Source organism: Mastigoproctus giganteus, chromosome 5 (genome assembly GCF_048544385.1).
Source record: "Mastigoproctus giganteus isolate SK-2022 chromosome 5, ASM4854438v1, whole genome shotgun sequence".
NCBI lineage: Eukaryota > Metazoa > Arthropoda > Arachnida > Uropygi > Thelyphonidae > Mastigoproctus > Mastigoproctus giganteus.
This window is the reverse complement of record NC_143579.1, coordinates 61,784,515-61,805,569: the sequence shown is the minus strand read 5'-3', so window position 1 is coordinate 61,805,569 and position 21,055 is coordinate 61,784,515. Positions and strand designations below refer to the sequence as shown.

Sequence of the window (21,055 nt, the reverse complement as noted above, 5' to 3'; positions counted from 1 at the left end):
CTAGGCACCAGCGAGGTGATCTGATAGAGGTGTATAAAGCCTTGAATGGTTTAAGCATGCTCAATGCTGATGGGATTCTTCCTCTAGCTCAGAATAATCACCTGAGAGGGCATAAATTCAAATTGAGGAAAGACAGATGTAGGATAGACGTGCGGAAATTTGCCTTTAGCCAGCGGGTGGTTGGTAGGTGGAACAGACTTCCATCCCTTGTCGTGGAAGTTGATAGCCTAAATCAGTTTAAGGCTCAGCTGGACAGGTATTTCGAACGAACAGAGGGGTGAAGAGGAAGTGGTTATTTTTATTTATTTATGTTACTTTTTTTTTTTTTTTTTTTGGCTGATGCTGCATAAGCTTGCTTTCTTGCATCAAATGCCTCTACTAATGCTAATGCTAAGAGAAGATGAAATGTAGTGTCCTACCATCAGCAAAACTGTTGTCAGGATTTCCAGTCACTTGAAGAAGATCATTAATATACTGGGGCAAAAGGGTGGTTGAAAGTATTTTTGGAATTAAAGCATTAGTTGTAAAGTTAAAAGACAGAACCATCTATCATTACATGCAATAAGTAGTCCAAGAAAAATCAACTAGGTACTCATTTGCAAAAAATCAGAAAGCAGATCATAAGATGTAGGTGTGTTTAGAAGACATTTTATATCAAATGTGATCAAAAGTCTTGTCAAGAGCATCTGCTTGAATTTGTGCATAGATGAGTATGCCAAGATATCACCAGTGGATCAGTGCTAATGGAATTTTTATTGTCAATCCTTAATCAGATGGAGAGTTTCAAGATAGTGTAAGAGCTGGCAGTTGATGGCTTTTTGATTTTTTTGGAAATAATTAAGGTATGTGCATTGGCCTGATAATTGGAAGAGAGGTGTTTGCAACTCTTTTAAGAATTGGCTGAATATGAGCAAATTTCCAGGAAGAATTAAAAACACCAGTGAAATAAGACTGTAAAAGGTAATACAGAACAAAGTTAACTGTGGAGAAATGTCATCAGGATCTGAAATCTTGGAACTGCTGATTCTGAGTCTTTCTCAGAAAATCTAGTGGGGCATTGAATAGAATATGTTCAGTGTAGGAGGAGAGTTACCAAAATCATCAGTACACGAGTTAGAAGAAAAGTAAGATGCTAATAAGTCAGCTGTCTTTTGAGACGAGTATATTTGAAGAGACATTCTAGTCTTGAAGGCTTGCAATAGAACCATGAGGATGTAACAAAAGTGCAGGTATGAATGGATAGAAGTTGCAGTCAATAGCTGTGGTAGATCAAAAGACTTGATTTTTTTTTTTTTTTTTTTTTTTATGTAAAATCAAAACACAAGAGGTATCAGAACCTATAGTACTTAGTACTGTGCTTCGATTGGAGGTTGAGAAGTTGAAAGAAGATATTTGTTGATATTGGACTTGAACTTCTGTAGACTGTAATTTTCAGGAAATACGTATGAAGGAAGGTTGTTCCAGAAAATGGCAGTTGAATGAATAAACGAAGAAGATGAAAAGTTGATTCTGTGAGTTTGAAGTCGGACAGTAAATGGATGGTGGCTGGTGGCGGCACGTGTTCTGACTGTTTTGAAAGAGAGAGCAGGAATTATAGAAGCCAATTCAGAAGAACAGTGCCCATGGAAGTATCTGTAGAAGAGGCATGCAGCAGAAACAGTATATCTATGAGACGAGTGGAGAGACTCTGTTAGAGATGAATCATTAATTAACCTAATTTCCCTCTTCTGAATGGAATCAAGAAGCCTGAGAGAGAGAGGTTTCGAGGCACCACCCCAGATGTGGGAACAATATTCCATGGCAGGGGGGCCGGATTTGCGATTTATACAGAGTGAGCAGCAGTTTGGAAGAAAAGTAACGCCGAGAGTGAAAGAGAAAACCAAGTTTTATAGATGCAGAGGAAGCAATATTTGTAATGTGCTTGTGCCAAGAGAGATTAGAAGTCAGGGTAATTCCCAAAAGAGATGTATCATTTTGCCTAGAAATCGGAGTGTCACCAAAGATAAGTATAGGAGCAGAAGAATCCTTTTTGCGAGATATAAGACAAGACTGAGTTTTAGAAGGATTGAAATCCACTAAGTTGTCTTTGTCCCACTGGAGAATTACCTGAAGATTCGCATTTAAGGAATTGGTAGCAGATTTTCGAGAAGTTGAAGCTATTGAGCAGGGCAAGGTTTCTCAAAATGGAAAGTGGAATGCAATGTGCTATCATCGACGAAACCATGGATAGGATTTCCGGTCAATGGAAGAAGGTCATTAATATAAAAGAGGAAAAGAGTGGGGGAAAGAACTGAACCTTGGGGGACACCGGCATTAGTGGAGAAATTAGAAGACAGAGAGACATCTACCATCACCCTCAGTGAGCAATCAGAGATAAAACTGGATAACCAATTACAAACAGTTGGCAAACCACGAGATGGAAGCTTGTTCAGAAGACCTTTATGCCAAACACGATCGAAAGCTTTTGATATATCAAGAGCAACTATTTGCGTTTCACCGATCCTTTCCATTAAGTTAGTCCATAAATGGGTAACATAAGCCAGAATATCACCAGTGGATACTGATGGAATCCATGCTGGCGATCGTTGATCAGACGGAAGGTTTCTAGGTAGTTTAAGAGTTGGCTGTTAATTGATTTCTCCATTACTTTAGAAAGAGTAGAAGTAATTGCAGTGGGATGATAATTGGATGGGAGGGATTTGTCATCCTTTTTAGGAACTGGCTGAGCAAATGAGCAAATTTCCAAGCAGAAGGAAAAACACCTTTGGAATAAGAAAGTGAAAAAAGGCGGCAAAGAATAGGATGTTTTACCAAATGGTGGGAGATGTTTTACCACGATCATTAATACATGAGTTGGAAAGAAAATGGGATGCTAGCAGGTCAGCTTTAATCTTGGCTGAAGTGACAACTGGACCATCTGGTTTGGACAGAGGTGGGAGCAGAGATGGGCAAAAGTTGCGGCCAATAGCTTTGTCAAGAGACCAGAATGCTCGGCTACCATTAGGGCAAGAAGCAAGTTTTCTACTCTTAGCCTGTTCAAACTCTAGTTTGGACTGATTAATAACTGCTTTACAATTGTTGCGAGCTTTGGTGTAAGCAGAAAATGAAACTGAAGAATTAGAAACAAGCCAATTACGATATGCAACATTCTTCTCTTGAACAGCCTTAACACATTTATTGGAAAACCAAGGTTTAGATAAAGAACGAGATTTTAAAGTGGAGTGTCGGATAATGGATTACATTCCTGCAAGAATAATTTCACTGACACGATCTGAGTAAACTTTGACATCAGAAGTTTTGAAACAGTAATCTGACCAAGGAAAAGAAATCTCGCAGGTCATCCCATTTTGCATTCTTGTAATGCCAAACAACACGAGATTGTGAAAGCCATGAGATAAAGGCTCCATTGGAGAAGACACAATCACCAAATTGTGATCGGTAATGCCTAGGACCACTCACTTCGAGCCTGTACTTAGAGGGGTTGTTTGTGAGAAAAAGATCAAGCGTGTTGGCTGTATGGTTAGGATTGTCAGGTATTCTGGTAGGTAAATGAACAATCTGTGCAAGGTCGTTCGTAATTGCAAAAGCCTCAGCATCTCGACCAGCTGGGTCGGTGTGACTAGAAAATGGAAGTCAGTTGGAGTTGTGAACATTAAAATCACCAAGGAAAATTACCTCACTGTTAGGAAAGTTGGACTGGAGAAAGTCAAGTCGCAAAGAGAGGAAGTCAAAGAGCTCCAAGTGATTAGTGGAGTTGTGAGAATGGTAGAGACAACAGGTTAATTTGACAGAATGAGGTAGAGAGATTTTAAGCCAGAGAAGATCAAAGAGAAGAGATTCCAAATTGCCAAGTCTCTAACAGGGAATATCAGAATGGACATATGCACAAGTACCACCTTTGAGGCGAAAGGAATCATACAGCAAATGATTTGGGCAACTGAGATGAATCAACTGATAACTGAGATTCTGTCAGAAAAAGTACATGGGGTTTGGCAGACTGCAAGTGGAAATGAACATCATTGAGATTAGAATTGAGACCACGTATATTTGTGAAATGAATTAGGAAGTGCTTGGGAGGTTTAGATCTTTTCGCAGATAAGCTTACTCTATTAGTTTGACAATTCATGGTGTATTCAATAGTAAGAAAAAGTGGGTGGGACATGCTGTATGAAGTAATGAAATTTTTGGATATGGCATACATATGGTAAGAATATACCCAGATCCTTGACATAACATGGACTTGACAATGCTCCTCGCATACACACTACTCGGACTCCCTCCAGTCACTATCTGGCAGAGTAGAGGTAGCAAGATTAGATTATGCACTAGCTGATCTGGAAGCCTCCTAGAGAGTTACCAGTAGGCTCGGTCCAGTGTACTAACTAGTGGCTGGCCTGCGAACACCGTTTTAGAACTGTACCCTCGAAATGTAAGGAATATTGGATCTCACCACGATGTTCATCATAATCTCAAAAGTCATCAATCATACTGCATGATGGAAGAGATAGGGAAGGGTTGATTACCAAAAGGATTACCATTTGGATAGCAGACAGGTTTCCTGTTCTTAGCCTTTTCAAAATATAGTTTGGATTTATTAATAAATGGTGTGCAACTGTTTCAAAGTTTATTGCGGGCAGAAAGTGAAAATAGAGTTTTGGATAGAAGCCATTTGTGTTATATTATATTTTTATTTTGAACACCCTCAGAACATTTATTGAAAAATCATGTTTCAGATAAAGGATGAGAGTTTAGCATTTGCATTAGTAGAGGCACATGAGGCAAGAAAGCAAGCTTATACAGCATCAGCTGAAAGAAAAAAAAAAACCTTCCCATTTCACTGATCCATTTGTTCCAAATGTTTGTCTAGTTCTGCCTTGAACTTATTCTGATTTTGGTGCCTTATAGCCTTAGTTGCTAATGCACCAATAAAACCCAAAAACCAACCAACCAACCAGCCTTGAACTTATTTAAGCTATCAACTTCCACAACAACAGATGGAAATTTGTTCCAGCAATCAACTACTTGCTGGCTAAAGGCAAACTTCTGCACATCTATTCTACAACTGTCTTTCCTCAGTTTGAATCTATGCCCCCTCAGGTTTGTAATCTGAGCAAGAGGAAGAATACCATCAGCATTGAGCCTGCTCAATCCATTCAAGACCTTATACACTTCAGTCAGATCACCTTGCAGGTACCTAGTTTCCAGAAGCTGCAATTTTCAGAACTTAAGCCTTCCTTCATAAGAGCACTCCTTTGTTCCCTTCATCAGTCTTGTTGCCCTTCTCTGTACCCGTTCTAGCAACTCTGCATCCTTCCTAAAATGAGGCTTCCAGACCTGTATGCAGTACTCAAGGTGTGGCCTGACCATTGCCTTATACAAGGGGATAATCATCTCCTTATCCCTGCTTGCAAAATTCCTGTATATCATTGACAAGATCCCATGACCTTTCTGGCAGCCTGTCTGCACTGCTCAGAAAACTTCATATCTGACTGCCCAATAAACCCAGGTCTCTTTCATTCTCCACTATCCTGAAGGTAACACTACATAGTTGGTATATTTCTCTGGGGTTACTGCTACCCATATGCAGTAATTTGCATTTGTCAATGTTAAAATTCAGTTGCAACTTATCCCATCTGCCCAACTTTTCCAGATCCTGTTATGCAGCATACTGTCATTACTATTATTAACAATCCTGCCAGCCTTTGTATCATCTGCAAACTTGGACATTAAGCCTGATATACCTTCATCAGTATCATTGATAAATATACGAAACAATGATGGGCCCAACACTGAACCCTGACGGATACCACTAATAACATTAGTCCACATAGAGCAGTATCCATTGATTATGCTCTATGTAATTACCCAAGATTACTCACTTGACCATCCTTTTATCCATTGTAGCAACTTGCCCTTAATGCCATACTGCTTCAATTTGTACAGTAGTCTTCCATGTGCAACAGTATCAAAAGCTTTCCTGAAATCCAAGTACAGGTGACCCCTGTATAACACGGTTTTGCTCTAACATAATTGATAAATTGCAGCAATCATCACACAACATGGTACTTATATAACACGGTTTCCCTCTAACAAGTTGATAAATTGCAGCAATCCTCACACAAAACGGTACTTATATAACACAGTTTTGCTCTAACACGGTTAGAGAATTTCAGTAAATCTCACATAACAGGATATTTTTTAGTTTTTGTGCAGGGTTTTCATGCTATTATGTTGAATGTAATTTTTCAACATTTCCACTATTTTTGAATCCATGCTGTTGACTCGCTAGTAAAAAAAAAACATTTTGAAATATCCCTGTATTTTATTTTGTTCCGAAATTCCCGTATTACATTCTGTGCTATTGAACTTGTGGAAAAATCTAGATTTCAAAGTTTTATTACTATTGGATAGCACTCCAAGCCATGCAAACATTCAAGTTTTGTTCCTACCACCACAGTTTTACTATGTTAGTAGTGGCATGTGATGCAAGAAAGCAAGTGTATGAGCTTATGCAGCATCAGCCAAAAAAAAAAAAATCACACCATTCCCTCCAAATGCCTGTCCAGTTCCTCCTTAAATTTATTCAACCTACCAACTTCCACGACAGATGGAAGTTTGTTCCAGCAATTAACCACCCGCTGGCTAAAGGCAAATTTCCGCACATCTATTCTACCTCTGTCCTTTCTTAATTTGAATTTATGCCCCCTTAGGTTCGTAATCTGAACAAGTGGAAGGATCCCATCAGAATTCAGCATGCTCAACCCATTCAAGACCTTATACACCTCAATCAGATCACCACGCAGGTGCCTAGTCTCCAGCCACTGCAATTTGCAGAACTTAAGCCTCTCTTGGTAAGAGAATCCCTTCATTCCCCTCACCAATATTGTTGCCCTTCACCTCCTTTTCCCTCCTAGCAAAATTCCTATATATCATTGACAAAACCCCATGACCTGCCCTGGCAGCCTGTCTGCATTGCTCAGAAAACTTCATGTCTGACTGCACAATTACTCCCAGGTCTTTTTCATTTTCTACCACCTTAAGTGTAGTACCACACAGTTGGTACGTTTCTCTAGGGTTACTTCTACCCATATGGAATACTCTGCATTTGTCAAGGTTAAACTTCAGTTGCCACTTCTTAGTCCATCTGCCCAAATTATCTAGATCCTGTTGCAGTAGCACACTGCCATTGCTGTCATTAATAACCCTGCCAACCTTTGTATCATCTGCAAACTTCGACATTAAGCCTGATATACCTTCATCAATATCATTGATAAATATACAAAACAACAGTGGACCCAACACCGAACCCTGTGGGGTTCGGTGTTGGGTCCTAATAACTAACTAATAACGTTAGTTCACGAAGAACAGCACCCATTGATTACCACCTTCTGTCTTCTCCCACTTAACCATCCTTTTATCCATTGTAGCAACTTACCCTTAATTCCATTCTGCTCCAATTTGTACAATAGTCTTCCATGTGCAACAGTGTCAAAAGCTTTCCTGAAATCCAAATATATGATATCAAAATTATTTTTTGCATCCAGTTCCTTTGTAACCACATCATAATATCCTATCAAATTTGTCAGACAAGACTTTCCCTTAACAAACCCATGCTGTGTCTGAATTATTGCTGCAGTCTTGTCTAGATGATCCTGCAATGCATCTTTAACCAGTGACTCCATTATTTTACTTGGAACAGAAGTTAAACTAACTGGTCTAATTACTCGTGTCACCCTTCGATCCTCCTTTGTGAATTGGGGATACATTTGCACATCTCCAGTCCATGGGAACCTCCCCTGAGTCCAAGGATGCTCTCATAATTATGGCTAAGGGTTTGCTTAGTTGCTTTGCCGCCTTTTTTAATATAACTGGTGCTTTTCTTATGTTTAACTTCAATTTCTCCTCCACTTTGCTCTCAGTTATTACAAAATCATTAAGTATCCTGCTACAATTTGATAACTTTCTGCCATTTTCAACCCTTAATAATTCCTCATGTGTGAATGTAGATGCAAAATACTCATTCAGTTTATTTGCTATCTGAGCAGGATTATCAACAATTGAACCATCGATGTCAAGTGGACCAATCAGATTCATCCCCTTCCTTTTAGAGTTTATATAAGTAAAGAAATCCTTGCTGTTTTTCTTAGCATCTTTTGCCAAAGGATTTCTTGTAATCTGCCTTCGCCTGCCTAACCTCCTTTGTGACCTGATTACAGACTAGCTTATATCTGCCATAGGCTTCTGAGTCACTTGATAATTTATATGCATCCCATGCATTTTTCTTGTCTGTTACGAGTCTCATTAGTTGATTTGATAACCATTTAGGCCTAAACCTTGAACAATATTTCTTAATAGGTATGCAACTTTTAGTAGCATCCACGATTAATTCCTTGAATGCTTCCCACTTAGAATTTACTGTTGGTAACATCGTCAGTTGATCCCACTGTACAGAATTTAAAAACTTTTGAGACCACTGTACTCACCTTTACGGAAGCAAAAACCCTTTCCTTTACCCCTGATGGTAATTAAATCTTTAAGTAAATCCCACATCAGTACACTATGATCACTGCCACTTAGTGGTTCCTTTATCTGCAAATTCTTAATACACGAATGATCACTGCTGATAACCATATCAAGAGTATTGATGCAAACATGCCGCTGCAGAAAAAAATCATCCAATAATATAACTTCTTTCATTCAGCCATTAGATCAAGGCATTATATTCACCTTTAAAATTCATTCCATCAGAAAATCGTTACAATGGATTTTGAAAAAAATTGATTCCAAATCTATTGAAGTAATGGAGGCATGGAAACATTTCTCAATTGTGGATTGTATCAGAGCTTTATCACTGAAAGAAGTAAAACCGTCAACGTTAAATGCATGTGGAAAAAATGTATGGCAAGAGTCAGTTCTTTCAGTAAATATGGTCGAACCGGCAGAAAAGGGAATCGGTGCAATAGTAGAACTTGTTACGTCGGTGGGAGGGGAAGGTTTTGATGATATGACTACAGTACTGAAGCCCTTGTCGGTAGCACAGTTGATAGAATCGCCCTCCTTCCCACACTAGGTGGAAAAGACCTGAGTTCAAATCCTGTCGATTGATGGGAGGAATTTTTATGGATCTTTTTCACAACGTGGCTGAGTTAGTTGGGCTGAGGCGAGGGTAGCATGGTTTTTTCTCCTTTAATCTTGGGTTTTTTTTTCTAGCAAGACAGAAAATTGACCTCAGGACATATACAATTTATAGACAATATACACAGATTAACATGGCTTTAGTTGCCTATGCTCCTAAAAAAATTAAAAAAAGATATGATTACTGAACACATTCAAGAATTATTGGTAGAAAAAGAGGCTGGCGAAGCAGATTTGGTGGAAATGGCAGCGGAAGTAAAACCAAATCAATTCAAAAGTTGATAGCGCAGATGAAAATTTTAGACTTCCAAATTTTACACTAAAAAAGCATATAGGAAGGCATAAAGTCAGCCGAGCAATTAGAATCTTATTTTTTGAATGCACATTCTTGAATGAAAAGAGCTCAAATTTCAGAAGGGAGCTTCAAAAAATGCTTAGTTTCATATGATTAAATTTACAAAGATCTACCAAGCAAAAGCAAACAAACTCTGATTACTGATTTTTTAAAGAGAGTGGAAGATACGCGAAATCTAGAATAGTGTATTTTTGTTAGCTTTTGAACGTAACCCCCTTTTTTGTACTTTTTCTTAGTCCCATATAATACGGTTTCACACAACATGACAACATTTTATAGGAATCTAACTACTGTGTTATAGGATGGTTACCTGTATATGGTATCATAACCCCCCCCTTTTTTGTACTTTTTCTTAGTCCCATATAACATGGTTTCGCACAACACAACATTTTATAGGAACCTAACTAGAGTGTTATACAAAGGTTACCTGTATATGATATCAAAATTATTTTTTGCATCCAGTTCCTTTGTTACCACATTATAGTATCCAATCAAATTGGTCAGACAAGACTTCCCCTTGACAAATCCATGCTGTGTTTGAATTATTACTGCTGTCTTGTCTAGATGATTCTGCAATGCTTCTTTAACCAGTGACTCCATTATTTTCTGTGGAACCGAAGTCAAACTAACAGGTCTGTAATTACTTGTACCACCCTTTGATCCCCCTTTGTAAATTGGAGATACATTTGCACATCTCCAGTCCTTGGGGACTTCCCCCGAGTCCCAGGATGAACTTTAAGAGTGGAATGAGAAATAACAGATTTCATCTGTATAAAAATAATTTCACTTATGTGACATAAACAAATGATAAGATCAAAAGATGCAAGTTCTAGCAGTTCAATCCAGTTGGAAGAAAGTATAGATATTGTGAAGAAGGTGCGGATATTCGTATCAGTATGCTGTAATTTTTTTTTATATAGATTCACAATATTGTCACAGGAACATTATTAATTTTTTGATGCCAATGTAAATAAAAGGAAACAACTTAGGGATTTATAATGATAATAATAAAACAAATACATTTTAAACATAATCTGTAAAATGTTGCATCTTATTAGTTGCAACATTTTACAGATTAATTTTACTTATTTTTATTAGAAGGTGAAAAATTTTTATTGGTGCTCCATACTGCCTCTTGCTTTCAACCAAGGAGATAGACCAATTTTTATGCAGTGCTGCATTCTGTGGCATTGAATAGAATATGTTAAGTATTGTAGGAGATTTAGCAAGATCATCAGTGCACGAGTTAGGAGTAAAATAATGTTAATAAGTCAGCTGTCTCTTGAGACATGCAATACAACCATCAGAATGTAACAGAAGTGGAAGTGAGATGTTATAGCTTATTATAACATTTTGATAATGTTATATGTTTCTGTTTGTTCTAATAGTGCAGCTGCCATGACAGGAAGGCTGTTGGGGCTACTTGCTAGAACAAAAGCTAGTCCATTGCATTTTATTCACAGACAAGTCCTTACACCCAAACATGTGAAACATATGAATTTGGCAAAACCATGGACGAAGTCATTAAGATTATTAATTTCATCAAAAGCCAGCCCACAAATAACAGATGCTTTCATCAGCTCTGAAAGTTAGATTATTCTGAAAATACAATACCGCTGCTGCACAGCAAAGTATGTTGGCTTAGCTGTTCCATTGGAAATGTTCTGCTTAGGCTGTTTCAACTGTGAAGAGATATGTCAGCTGTAATCAGATTTTTTTGGAGATGAAGAATGACTTTGTAATCTTTATTAGCATTAGAATTAGCATTAGTAGAGGCATATGATGCAAGAAAGCAAGCTTATTCAGCATCAGCCAAAAAAAAAAAAAAAAAAAAACCCTCTCCCATTTCACCCCTCCGTTCGTTCGAAATACCTGTCCAGTTGAGCTTTAAATTTGTTTAGGCTATCAACTTCAACAACAAGTGATGGAAGTCGGTTCCACCAACCAACCACCCGCTGGCCAAAGGCAAATTTCCGCACATCTATCCGACATCCGTCCTTCCTCAATTTGAATTTATGCCCTCTGAGGTGATTATTCTGAGAAAGATGAAGAATCCCATTGGCATTGAGCATGCTCAAACCATTCAAAGCCTTATACACCTCTATCAGATCACCTCACCGGTGCCTAGTCTCCAGACTCTGTAATTTGCAAAACTTAAGCCTTTCTTCGTAAGAGCAACCCTTTGTTCCATTTACTAATCTTGTTGCCCTTCTCTGTACCCGTTCCAGCAGCTCTACATCCTTCTTGAAATGAGGCCTCCAGACCTGTATACAGTACTCAAGATGTGGCCTAACCATTGCCTTATACAAGGGAATAATCACCTCCTTATCCCTGCTAGAAAAATTCCTGTATATCATTGACAAGACACCATGAGCTACTCTTGCAGCTCGTCTGCACTGCTCAGAGAACTTCATATCTGCCTGCAAAATTACCCCCAAGTCCTTTTCATTCTCCACCACTGTCAGTGTAGTACCGCAGAGTTGATACATTGCTCTGGGGTTACTGTTACCCATATGTAGTACTTTACATTTGTCAATGTTAAACTTCATTTGCCACCTCTCAGCCCATCTGTTCAACCTTTCCAGATCCTGTTGCAGCAGCATAGCGTCAGTAGTGTCCTTAACGACCCTGCCAACCTTTGTATCATCTGCAAACTTAGACATTAAACTTGATATCCCATCATCAATATCATTCATAAACACCGAAAACAACAATGGACCCAACACTGAACCTTGAGGAACTCCACTAATAACATTAGTCCACGTTGAGCAGTGTCCATTGATTACCACTCTCTGTCTTCTGCCACTCAACCATCCCCTTATCCATAGCAGCAATTTGCCTCCAATGCCACACTGCTCCAATTTGTGCAGCAGTCTTCCATGTGCAACAGTATCAAAAGCCTTTCTAAGATCCAAATATATAATATCAAAGTTATTCCCTGCATCCAGTTCTTTTGTGACTACATCATAGTATCCAATCAAATTGGTCAGGCAAGACCTGCCCTTAACAAAACCATGCTGCGTCTGAGCTATAACTGAATTCTTGTCTAGATGATCCTGCAGTGCTTCTTTAACCAGTGCCTCCATTAATTTACCTGGAACAAAAGTTAAACTAACAGGTCTATAATTACTTGTGTCAGCCTTTGATCCTCCTTTGTGAATTGGGGTTACATTTGCACATCTCCAGTCCATGGGTACCTCCCCTGAGTCCAAAGAAGCTCTCATAATTATGGCTAGGGGTTTGCATACTTCCTTTGCTGCCTCCTTTAATATAACTGGATAGATCCCATCCACCCCAGGTGCCTTTTTTATGTTTATCCTCAACAATCTCTCCTCCACTTTCCTCTCAGTTATTACAAAATCATCCAGCTCACTGCCAATGTTTACTTTACCTACATCATTCTCCTTCCTGAATAACTCCTCATGCGTGAATGTAGATGCAAAATACTCGTTTAAATTGTTAGCCACCTGAGCAGGATCCTCAACTGTTGAACCATCAATATTCAGTGGACCAATCTGATTCATCCCTTTCCTTCTCGAGTTCAAGTATGTAAAGAACTCCTTTCTGTTTTTCTTTGCATCCTTTGCCAAGGATTTTTTGTAGTCTGCCTTTGCCTGCCTAATCTCCTTTGTGACTTGGTTACAGACCAACTTATATCTATCATAGGCTTCCATGTCACCCATTAATTTGTATGTATCCCATGCATTTTTCTTCTCTGCCACATGTCTCATTAGTCCATCTGACAACCATTTAGGCCTAAACCTTGAACAATATTTCTTAGTTGGTATGTAAAGCCTGGTAGCCACCAAGATTAGTTCCTTGAATGCTTCCCATTTTGAGTTTGCTGTTGGTAACATCATCAGTTGGTCCCACTGTATAGAATTTAAATACTGTCTCAGACCATCATAGTCGCCTTTACGAAAACAAAAACCCTTCCCTTTACCTCTGATGGTAGTTACCTCCTTGAGTAAATCCCACTTCAACACACTGTGATCACTGCCACCTAGTGGTTCATTTATCTGCAGGTTCTTAATGCATGAAGAATCACTACTGATAATCAGATCAAGAGTATTGCTCCCTCTTGTTGCCTCACGAACATGCTGATGTAGAAAACAATCATCCAATAAATCCACAAAAGCCTTGCTAGTGTGCGAGTGACCAACCCACAAATTCCAGTCAATATCTGGGAAATTAAAATCCCCCATTATAAGACTCTCTGATGTACTGGCCCACTCTATTTCCCTGTACAATATATTATTATACTCATCAGAGTCATTAGGCCTATAGCACACTCCTACTCTCAATTTTGATTTCCCTATGCTTATGTCACACCAAAGTGACTCGACACTGCCCTGTCCATCGATGTCAACTGGCTTCACTTCCTTTGACTTTGTGTTTCTTAATTAATAGCATAACCCCTCCTCCCCTCCTGTCCTGTCTATCCTTTCTATATACATTGTATTCCCCAAATTCCAGTTCCGCATTACTTATATCTGTGTGACACCATGTCTCTGATATCCCCACAATATCTGCCTTTGATGTTTTGAGCAATACCTCAAATTCATCAAATTTATTTACCAAACTCCTAGCATTGGTGTACACGCAGGTATACATGCACCTGTTTCTATTCTTAGCTACCCTAACACAACCCATGTGTTTACTTGTAACGCAATGATTACCAGCAGTCTCTGAAATATCCTGCATCTTGTTTTTCAGACTTCTGCTTATTTGAATAGAAGCAGTGCAAGAATCACTTCCACCTCTGCCAGTGGCTACTGTTAATCTATTAGTCCTTGTATCCCCCCCAACTAGCAGTTTTCCGACCCACCTAACACTGCCTCGACAGCATCAGCAAAAATTCTTGCACCCTTTCTATTTAAGTGTATCCCATCCCTGTAGAAGCAATCTCTCCTGTTAACAAGTACAGTCCAGGCTGAAAAAAATTCTACCCCTTGAGCCTTGCACAATCCCTCCAGGGCCGAATTGATCGACAAGGCTCTCATCATATACTCCCTCCTATCGTGTCTGGGCAGAATTGCAGACACTTTCAAGTTCAACCCTAATTCACGGCTTTTTTTCAACAGTGACCTGTACTTGCTAAGTAATTCCACCGGTCTCCTACTCTTAATATCATTAGTGCCAACGTGTACAACTATATCACCTTTTGTGCCCTTAAAAGATGATATCCGCTCTACAACGTCATCAACCTTTGCCCCTGGCAGACATACCCTGGTCCTATTCCACCTATCCTTTTTACAAAGCATGTTCCCCGTTTTCCTGACAATAGAGTCACCAACAACTAGTAGTTCCTGTGGGACCAGCGCATTCTGCCTAGGGGGCTGCCCCTGTGTTGCCTGATGACCAAGTGCAAGCTCTGGCGTTGATGTGGGCAGCTGAGAGCTTGATGGGCCCCTCAATTTATTTCCTTCGAGGGCATCCACCCTGTCCTTCAAGGTCTCATAAAGGCCCATAACAACGCTGAGTTGTCGCCTGATTTCCTTGCACTCCTTACATCGTGCACACACAAAGACATCCCCCTTGGCAGTATCATGTCCCGTACCCGACTGCTCCGCAAACATCAAGCAAACAGTGCATTTTAATAGACTGTGATTCAGAGGGCAACTGCCCCCCTCAGTTCTCCCCTGAACCACAGCACTCCCATTAGCTTGAGCCTTTTGCTTTGCTGCTCTGGTCAGAGTCATGATTCCAATTTAATTCAATAAAATTTAAAACAAAAATTAAATCCTTAAGTTATATCCCAAAACAGTTATGTTATATATATATATATATATATTTTTTTTTTTTTCTGTATCTAGTGTTCCCTTTATACAACTTCCGTATCACATGTACCACTATAGTTATGTATTAATTATTTATTACGATTAAGTCGTTATATATATTTATAGAGTTAAAAATACAATTTAATTGACAATAAAGTTTATCAAGATTAATAGATTTACTGATTAATTGACAATATTATATTATGCAGTATACTACACTAAGCTTATGCTATCGTGTAAAAATGGCGGGAATTCACGAACGGTATTTCTACGGACTCGTAAGTATTGATTAGCTTCGAAATCTCGCTATCTCAATTTAGAATAAACTAAGGATCCTGACTAGGTCTATAATCTACTTATAGAAGATAATTTGATATAACAATTGGTTAATAAATCGACTAAATTTGGTTAAAAGACCTCTCGTTCAATTTGTGACACGTGGATTTGATACCGTTACCGATACTAAGTAATATCTACGAAATCTCTGTCTAAGTTAAACTTTAAACTAAGTATCGTAACTAGGAATATAAAGCTACTCTAGAAAATAAGTTAATATGACAATTTAAACTAATAAAGCAGAAAATAAATCAGGAAAAACTTCTCTGTTTGAAGAGCTTTAAGGAGCAATGTCTGCACAGGCTAACCTCGCACGCAGACTCCCAATATGCAGAATCAAGCCTACTTGATTGCTATTTTTCAGAATCTAGCTTTCCAAGAGTTTAGAAACCCGTGTATTTTCAACATAGGATAAAACAACTGCTCTCTGTAGAATGAATTTGTTTTATCCTGAATTGAAAATATATTGTTTCTAAACCCTTATTAAGAAGCAGACATGCCTAAGTACCAACTGTAAAGCAAAAGGAATCAGAATTTATAATTAAGATAAATGAGATGAGTGATGTTTTATGTAGCTGATAATTGAGCTTCTTTCAGAAAAAGTAAGTGGGCTGGTGAATTGTTTGTGGAAATTTGTTTGTGAAAGTTTGTGGACACTTTGCAGTCACAAAAGAACTGGATGCAGGGAATAACTTTGATATTATATACTTGGATCTTAGAAAGGCTTTTGATACTGTTGCACATGAAAGACTGCTGCACAAATTGGAGCAGTGTGGCATTGGAGGCAAATTGCTGCTATAGATAAAGGGGTGATTGAGGGGGAGAAGACAGAGAGTGGTAATCAATGGACACTGCTCATCGTGGAGTCCCTCAGGGTTCAGTGTTGGGTCCATTATTGTTTTCTGTATTTATAAAATATTGATGATGGTATATCAAGCTTAATGTCCAAGTTTGCAGACGATACAAAGGTTGGCAGGGTTGTTAAGGACACTACTGACACTATGCTGCTGCAACAGGATCTGGAGAGGTTGAGCAGATGGGCTGAGAGGTGGCAAATGATGTTTAACATTGACAAATGTAAAGTACTACATATGGGAAACAGCAACCCCAGAGCAACGTATCAACTCTGTGGTACTACACTGACAGTGGTAGAGAATGAAAAAGACCTGGGGGTAATTGTGCTGGCAGATATGAAGTTCTCTGAGCAGTGCAGACGGGCTGCAAGAGTAGCTCATGGTGTCTTATCAATGATATACGGGAATTTTTCTAGCAGGGATAAGGAGGTGATTATTCCCTTGTATAAGGCAGTGGTCAGGCCACACCTTGAGTACTGTATACAGGTCTGGAGGCCTCATTTTAAGAAGGATGTAGAGCTGCTGGAACAAGTACAGAGAAGGGCAACAAGGTTAGTGAATGGAACAAAGGGTTCCATCAGCATTGAAATGGAACAAAGGGTTCCTTTTCAATGCTGATGGGATTCTGCCTCTTTCTCAGAATAATCACCTGAGAGGGCATAAATTCAAATTGAGGAAAGACAGATGTAGGATAGATGTCTGGAAATTTGTCTTTAGCCAGTGGGTAGTTGGTTGGTGAAACAGACTTCCATCCCTTGTTGTGGAAGTTGATAGCCTAAATAAATTTAAGGCTCAGCTGGACAGGTATTTCAAACGAACAAAGGGGTGAGGTGGAAGTTTTTTTTTTTTTTTTTTTCCCCTTCTCTGGCTGATGCTGCATAAGCTTGCTTTCTTTCATCATATGCCTCTACTAATGCTAATGCTAAATTGACATCACTGGCATCAATCTTTGGAAAATCTATGAAATCAGACTATCAATGGTCAACTGTAGTAACTTTTGTAAAGCAAAAAATATTTTTAAAACTAAAATAAACATAACTTCATAAAATTTAATAATTTAATTTACTAAAAAATATATATATATTAAGAAATGTTCTATATTTTATGAGTTGTTACAACTTATAACATTTGGATAATTTTATATGGATGTTATGATTATTTTATGATAATAAAAACAATTTAAATAATTTACATTGCTTTCATAACAATAATAATAAAACATTAATTTAGTAATATTTTGTATATTTTTTGGATATGCCATGTAAAGGATGTAATTACTATGTTGGCTGGTAATTGGTAAAAAGACACTCTTCACTACAAACATGATGAAATGTTATTTATTTCATAAATGCCTTTATATGAAACAAAACCAGCCAAACAGTAACCACATTGGTCTCCTAGGTCAACATGTATTGTGGTGAGACAATTTCAGAGCGACTAAGTACTCAGTAAGAAGTTAGTCTCATCTGACCTGTGACCTTTTACTCTCCATGTGGTTTTTAAAGCTTATAGCGTTTCTTTATTTTACAGATGGTAACTCACATAAGTAGATAACCATAAATTAACAGTTACTATTCATTAACTCCACCGACAAAGGTTTTTCAGAGAGAGAGAGAGATGCTGCACTGTGTTGTGGTATTGTGTGTATATTTAGCCTTCAGTTCAGTTTAACTCTACCCCGTGTTTATATTTGTGCTCATTAAATGTCTTCTTTTAATTTACGCTAATTGTATATTAATTTTTCAGCATAACTATGCCAATTTTAATAAGATCATAAAAAATTTGATTTTAAATCAAATCACATTTTTTTTTATTTGATTTATTACAAAAATTTGACCAGTTACCAGCCAGCTTATTTTTTAGATTACAAAATAAGATCATATCATAAAAAAATACTGACTAATACTTCTTTAGTTAGCATTAGTCACAGAATTGAAGTACTTTCAGTATAGAAACTTATACTGAAAGTACTTCAATGTACAACAAATACTGAATAATAACAACAAACTTATTAGTGAGAAAGATCACTTCAGGTTTTGGAAATTATATCTGCATTGAAATAGGATTTGGTTATTTGAGGAACCCAATGCTGATGACAAAAGGTTGGATAAGCAAAAGGGTATTGTTATATCCTACATGAAAATTTTTACTGATGTCCAAACGCATTCTAAAAAGGTTAAATAGGTTAAATAAGTATGATTGTATTTGTTATAAAATCTGATATAGTCAGTTTCCTTTTGTAATAAATTATTTAAAAATATAACAGTTTTGTTTTAATAATTAAGAATTTTTCTCCCTTTAAGAGTGCTGTTTCAATGTATTGTCGCTTGGGATTTGCCCATAAGAAGAGCAAAGATATTGATCCAAATCAGTATCACCCATCTTGGCAAGGAAATTTTACAGTCAAGCCGTACAGGTTTGTATGGAAGATATATTCCGTAATTCTCCAATTTAATGGTGACTCATAATGATGGAGTAGTAAACGATTTCTTCCACAAAATTATGGAATATTTTTGTGGATGAAATCGCCCACTCTCTTTACATTTAATTTAGAGGAAATATGATTACAACGTACTTTATAAGAAAGCGTGTTAGGAATGTAGATTTTTTAGAGTATTTGTTAGAGACAAGTGGCATTAAGCCACTTGTTACCTTTTTAATTTATTGTTGAACCTTTTTAATTTATTGTTGGTTGTGTCTAATCATTTTTATTCCCATATTCTTTTGCTCTTTTACACCACGAAACCAGTTCTTTTCACTTTATCTCGTACTGTAGTTAGGTGATCTCAGGCAGAGGGAATAGGGTCCAGACCATGAGTTATTCCAGGTTTTTCAGCCTGTTCAATGCAGCATTTAACTCATGAGCACACAGTACAATGTGGCTTTAGATGCTACTGCACTGTATAAATCATAATAATATTTAGTTTCTCTACTAAAAATTTCTGCATTCTTTTAAATAGGGTTCAGAATGATCCTTTGAGTGACAATATGGGCAATGTCTTGTATTTTGTTTCATGTGAATACGAAGAATACCATTGGCATTGCTCAATCCGTTCAAAACCTTAAAACACTTCAATCAGATTACCTCACAGGTGCCTAGTCTCCAGATGCTACAATTTTCAGAAATGAAGCCTTCCGGTAAAGCTTTAGTTCTGCAAGACTACCCTTCTGTTCCCCTCACCAATTCCTGCCTTTCTCTGCACCTATTCCAGCAGATCTACATTCATTCCTAAAATGAGGCCTACTAACTTGTATGCACTACTAAAAATGCATTTTTCTTCTCTGCAACAAGTGAGTTGCATTGGTTCATCTGATATCCATATAGGCCTAAACCTTGAACAGTGTTTCTTAGTTGGTATGAAAAGTCTAGTGGCTTCCACGATTAATTCCTTGAAAGCTTCCCATTTACAATTTGCTGTTGGTAACATCATCAGTTGATCCCACTGTACAGAATTTTAAAAACTGTCTGAGACCACCATACTCACCTTTACGAAAGAAAACTTTTACTTTTCCCCCTGATAGTAATTATCTTTAAGTAAATTCCACATCAGTACACTGTGATCACTGCCACTTAGTGGTTCCTTTAACTGCAGATTCTTCATGCATAAATAATCACTACTGATAATCAGATCAAGAGTATTACTCCTTCTGGTTGCCTCTCAAACATGCTGCTGTAGAAAACAGTCATCCAATAAATCCAGAAAAGTTTTGCTAGTGTGTGAGTGACCAACCACAAGTTCCACTTAAAAACCCCTATTGTAAGATATTTTGATACAGTAGTTTGTTGTACTAACTAACTGTTTTGCTTGCCTATGTCACATCAAACTTATCCAACATTGCACTGGCCACCCATGTCAGCTGGATACACTGCCTTAGATTTTGTGTGTTTCCTAACTAACAGCATAACCCTACCGTCCTTTCTGTACACATTGTACTGCCGAAATTCAAATTCTGCATTCTTTATATCTGTGTGACACCACATTTCGGATTGTCCAACAATATCTGCCTTTGATGTCTTGACCAGCACTTCAAATTTATTTACTATGCTCCTAGCATTGGTGTACATGCCAGTATACTTACTATTAGTTACCCTAACACAGCCCATGTATTTACTTGTTCCATGATGACTCCCAGCAGTTCTTAAAATCTTCATCTTCCTTTCCATGCTGCTGCTCATTCCAATAGAAGCAGTGCAAGAATCACTTTCACCCTGCATTATGGCTATTCTTAATCTATTAGTCTTTGTATCCCACCAAGCTAGCAGTTTTCCAACCCATTTAACTCTGCCTTGAAAGAATCAGTAAATATTCTTGCACCCTTTTTTATTTAAGCGTATCTCATCACTGTAGAAGCAGTCTCTCCTGTTAACAAGAACAGACCACACTGTAACATGGCAGTTACTGCTCTTTGATGTACAGGCCAAATAATAAGAAACTAAAACATTAGTAAAACCTGAAAGAGAAAATATGTAAGGGGAAGGGTGTTTGCCACGTTTTGGCAAATGCCCTTCTCCTTCACTCAAAATCTGCTTCAAAAACACCCTCAAAATCTGCTTTAAAGCAGGTTTTGAGGGTGTTTTTGAAGCAGATTTTTTT

At 37.9% G+C, this 21,055-nt stretch overlaps 1 protein-coding gene across 1 annotated transcript in view; it reads left to right on the top strand.

Annotated features, from left to right (window-relative positions):
- The window catches only part of LOC150085447 (protein FAM91A1), a 211,016-nt gene that overhangs the window by 77,394 nt on the left and 112,567 nt on the right, over positions 1–21,055 (top strand). Inside the window, exon 11 of the mRNA XM_090374568.1 lies at positions 18,764–18,876. Coding sequence (XP_090230694.1) covers positions 18,764–18,876 — 113 coding nt within the window. The remainder of the gene's footprint in view (positions 1–18,763; positions 18,877–21,055) is intronic.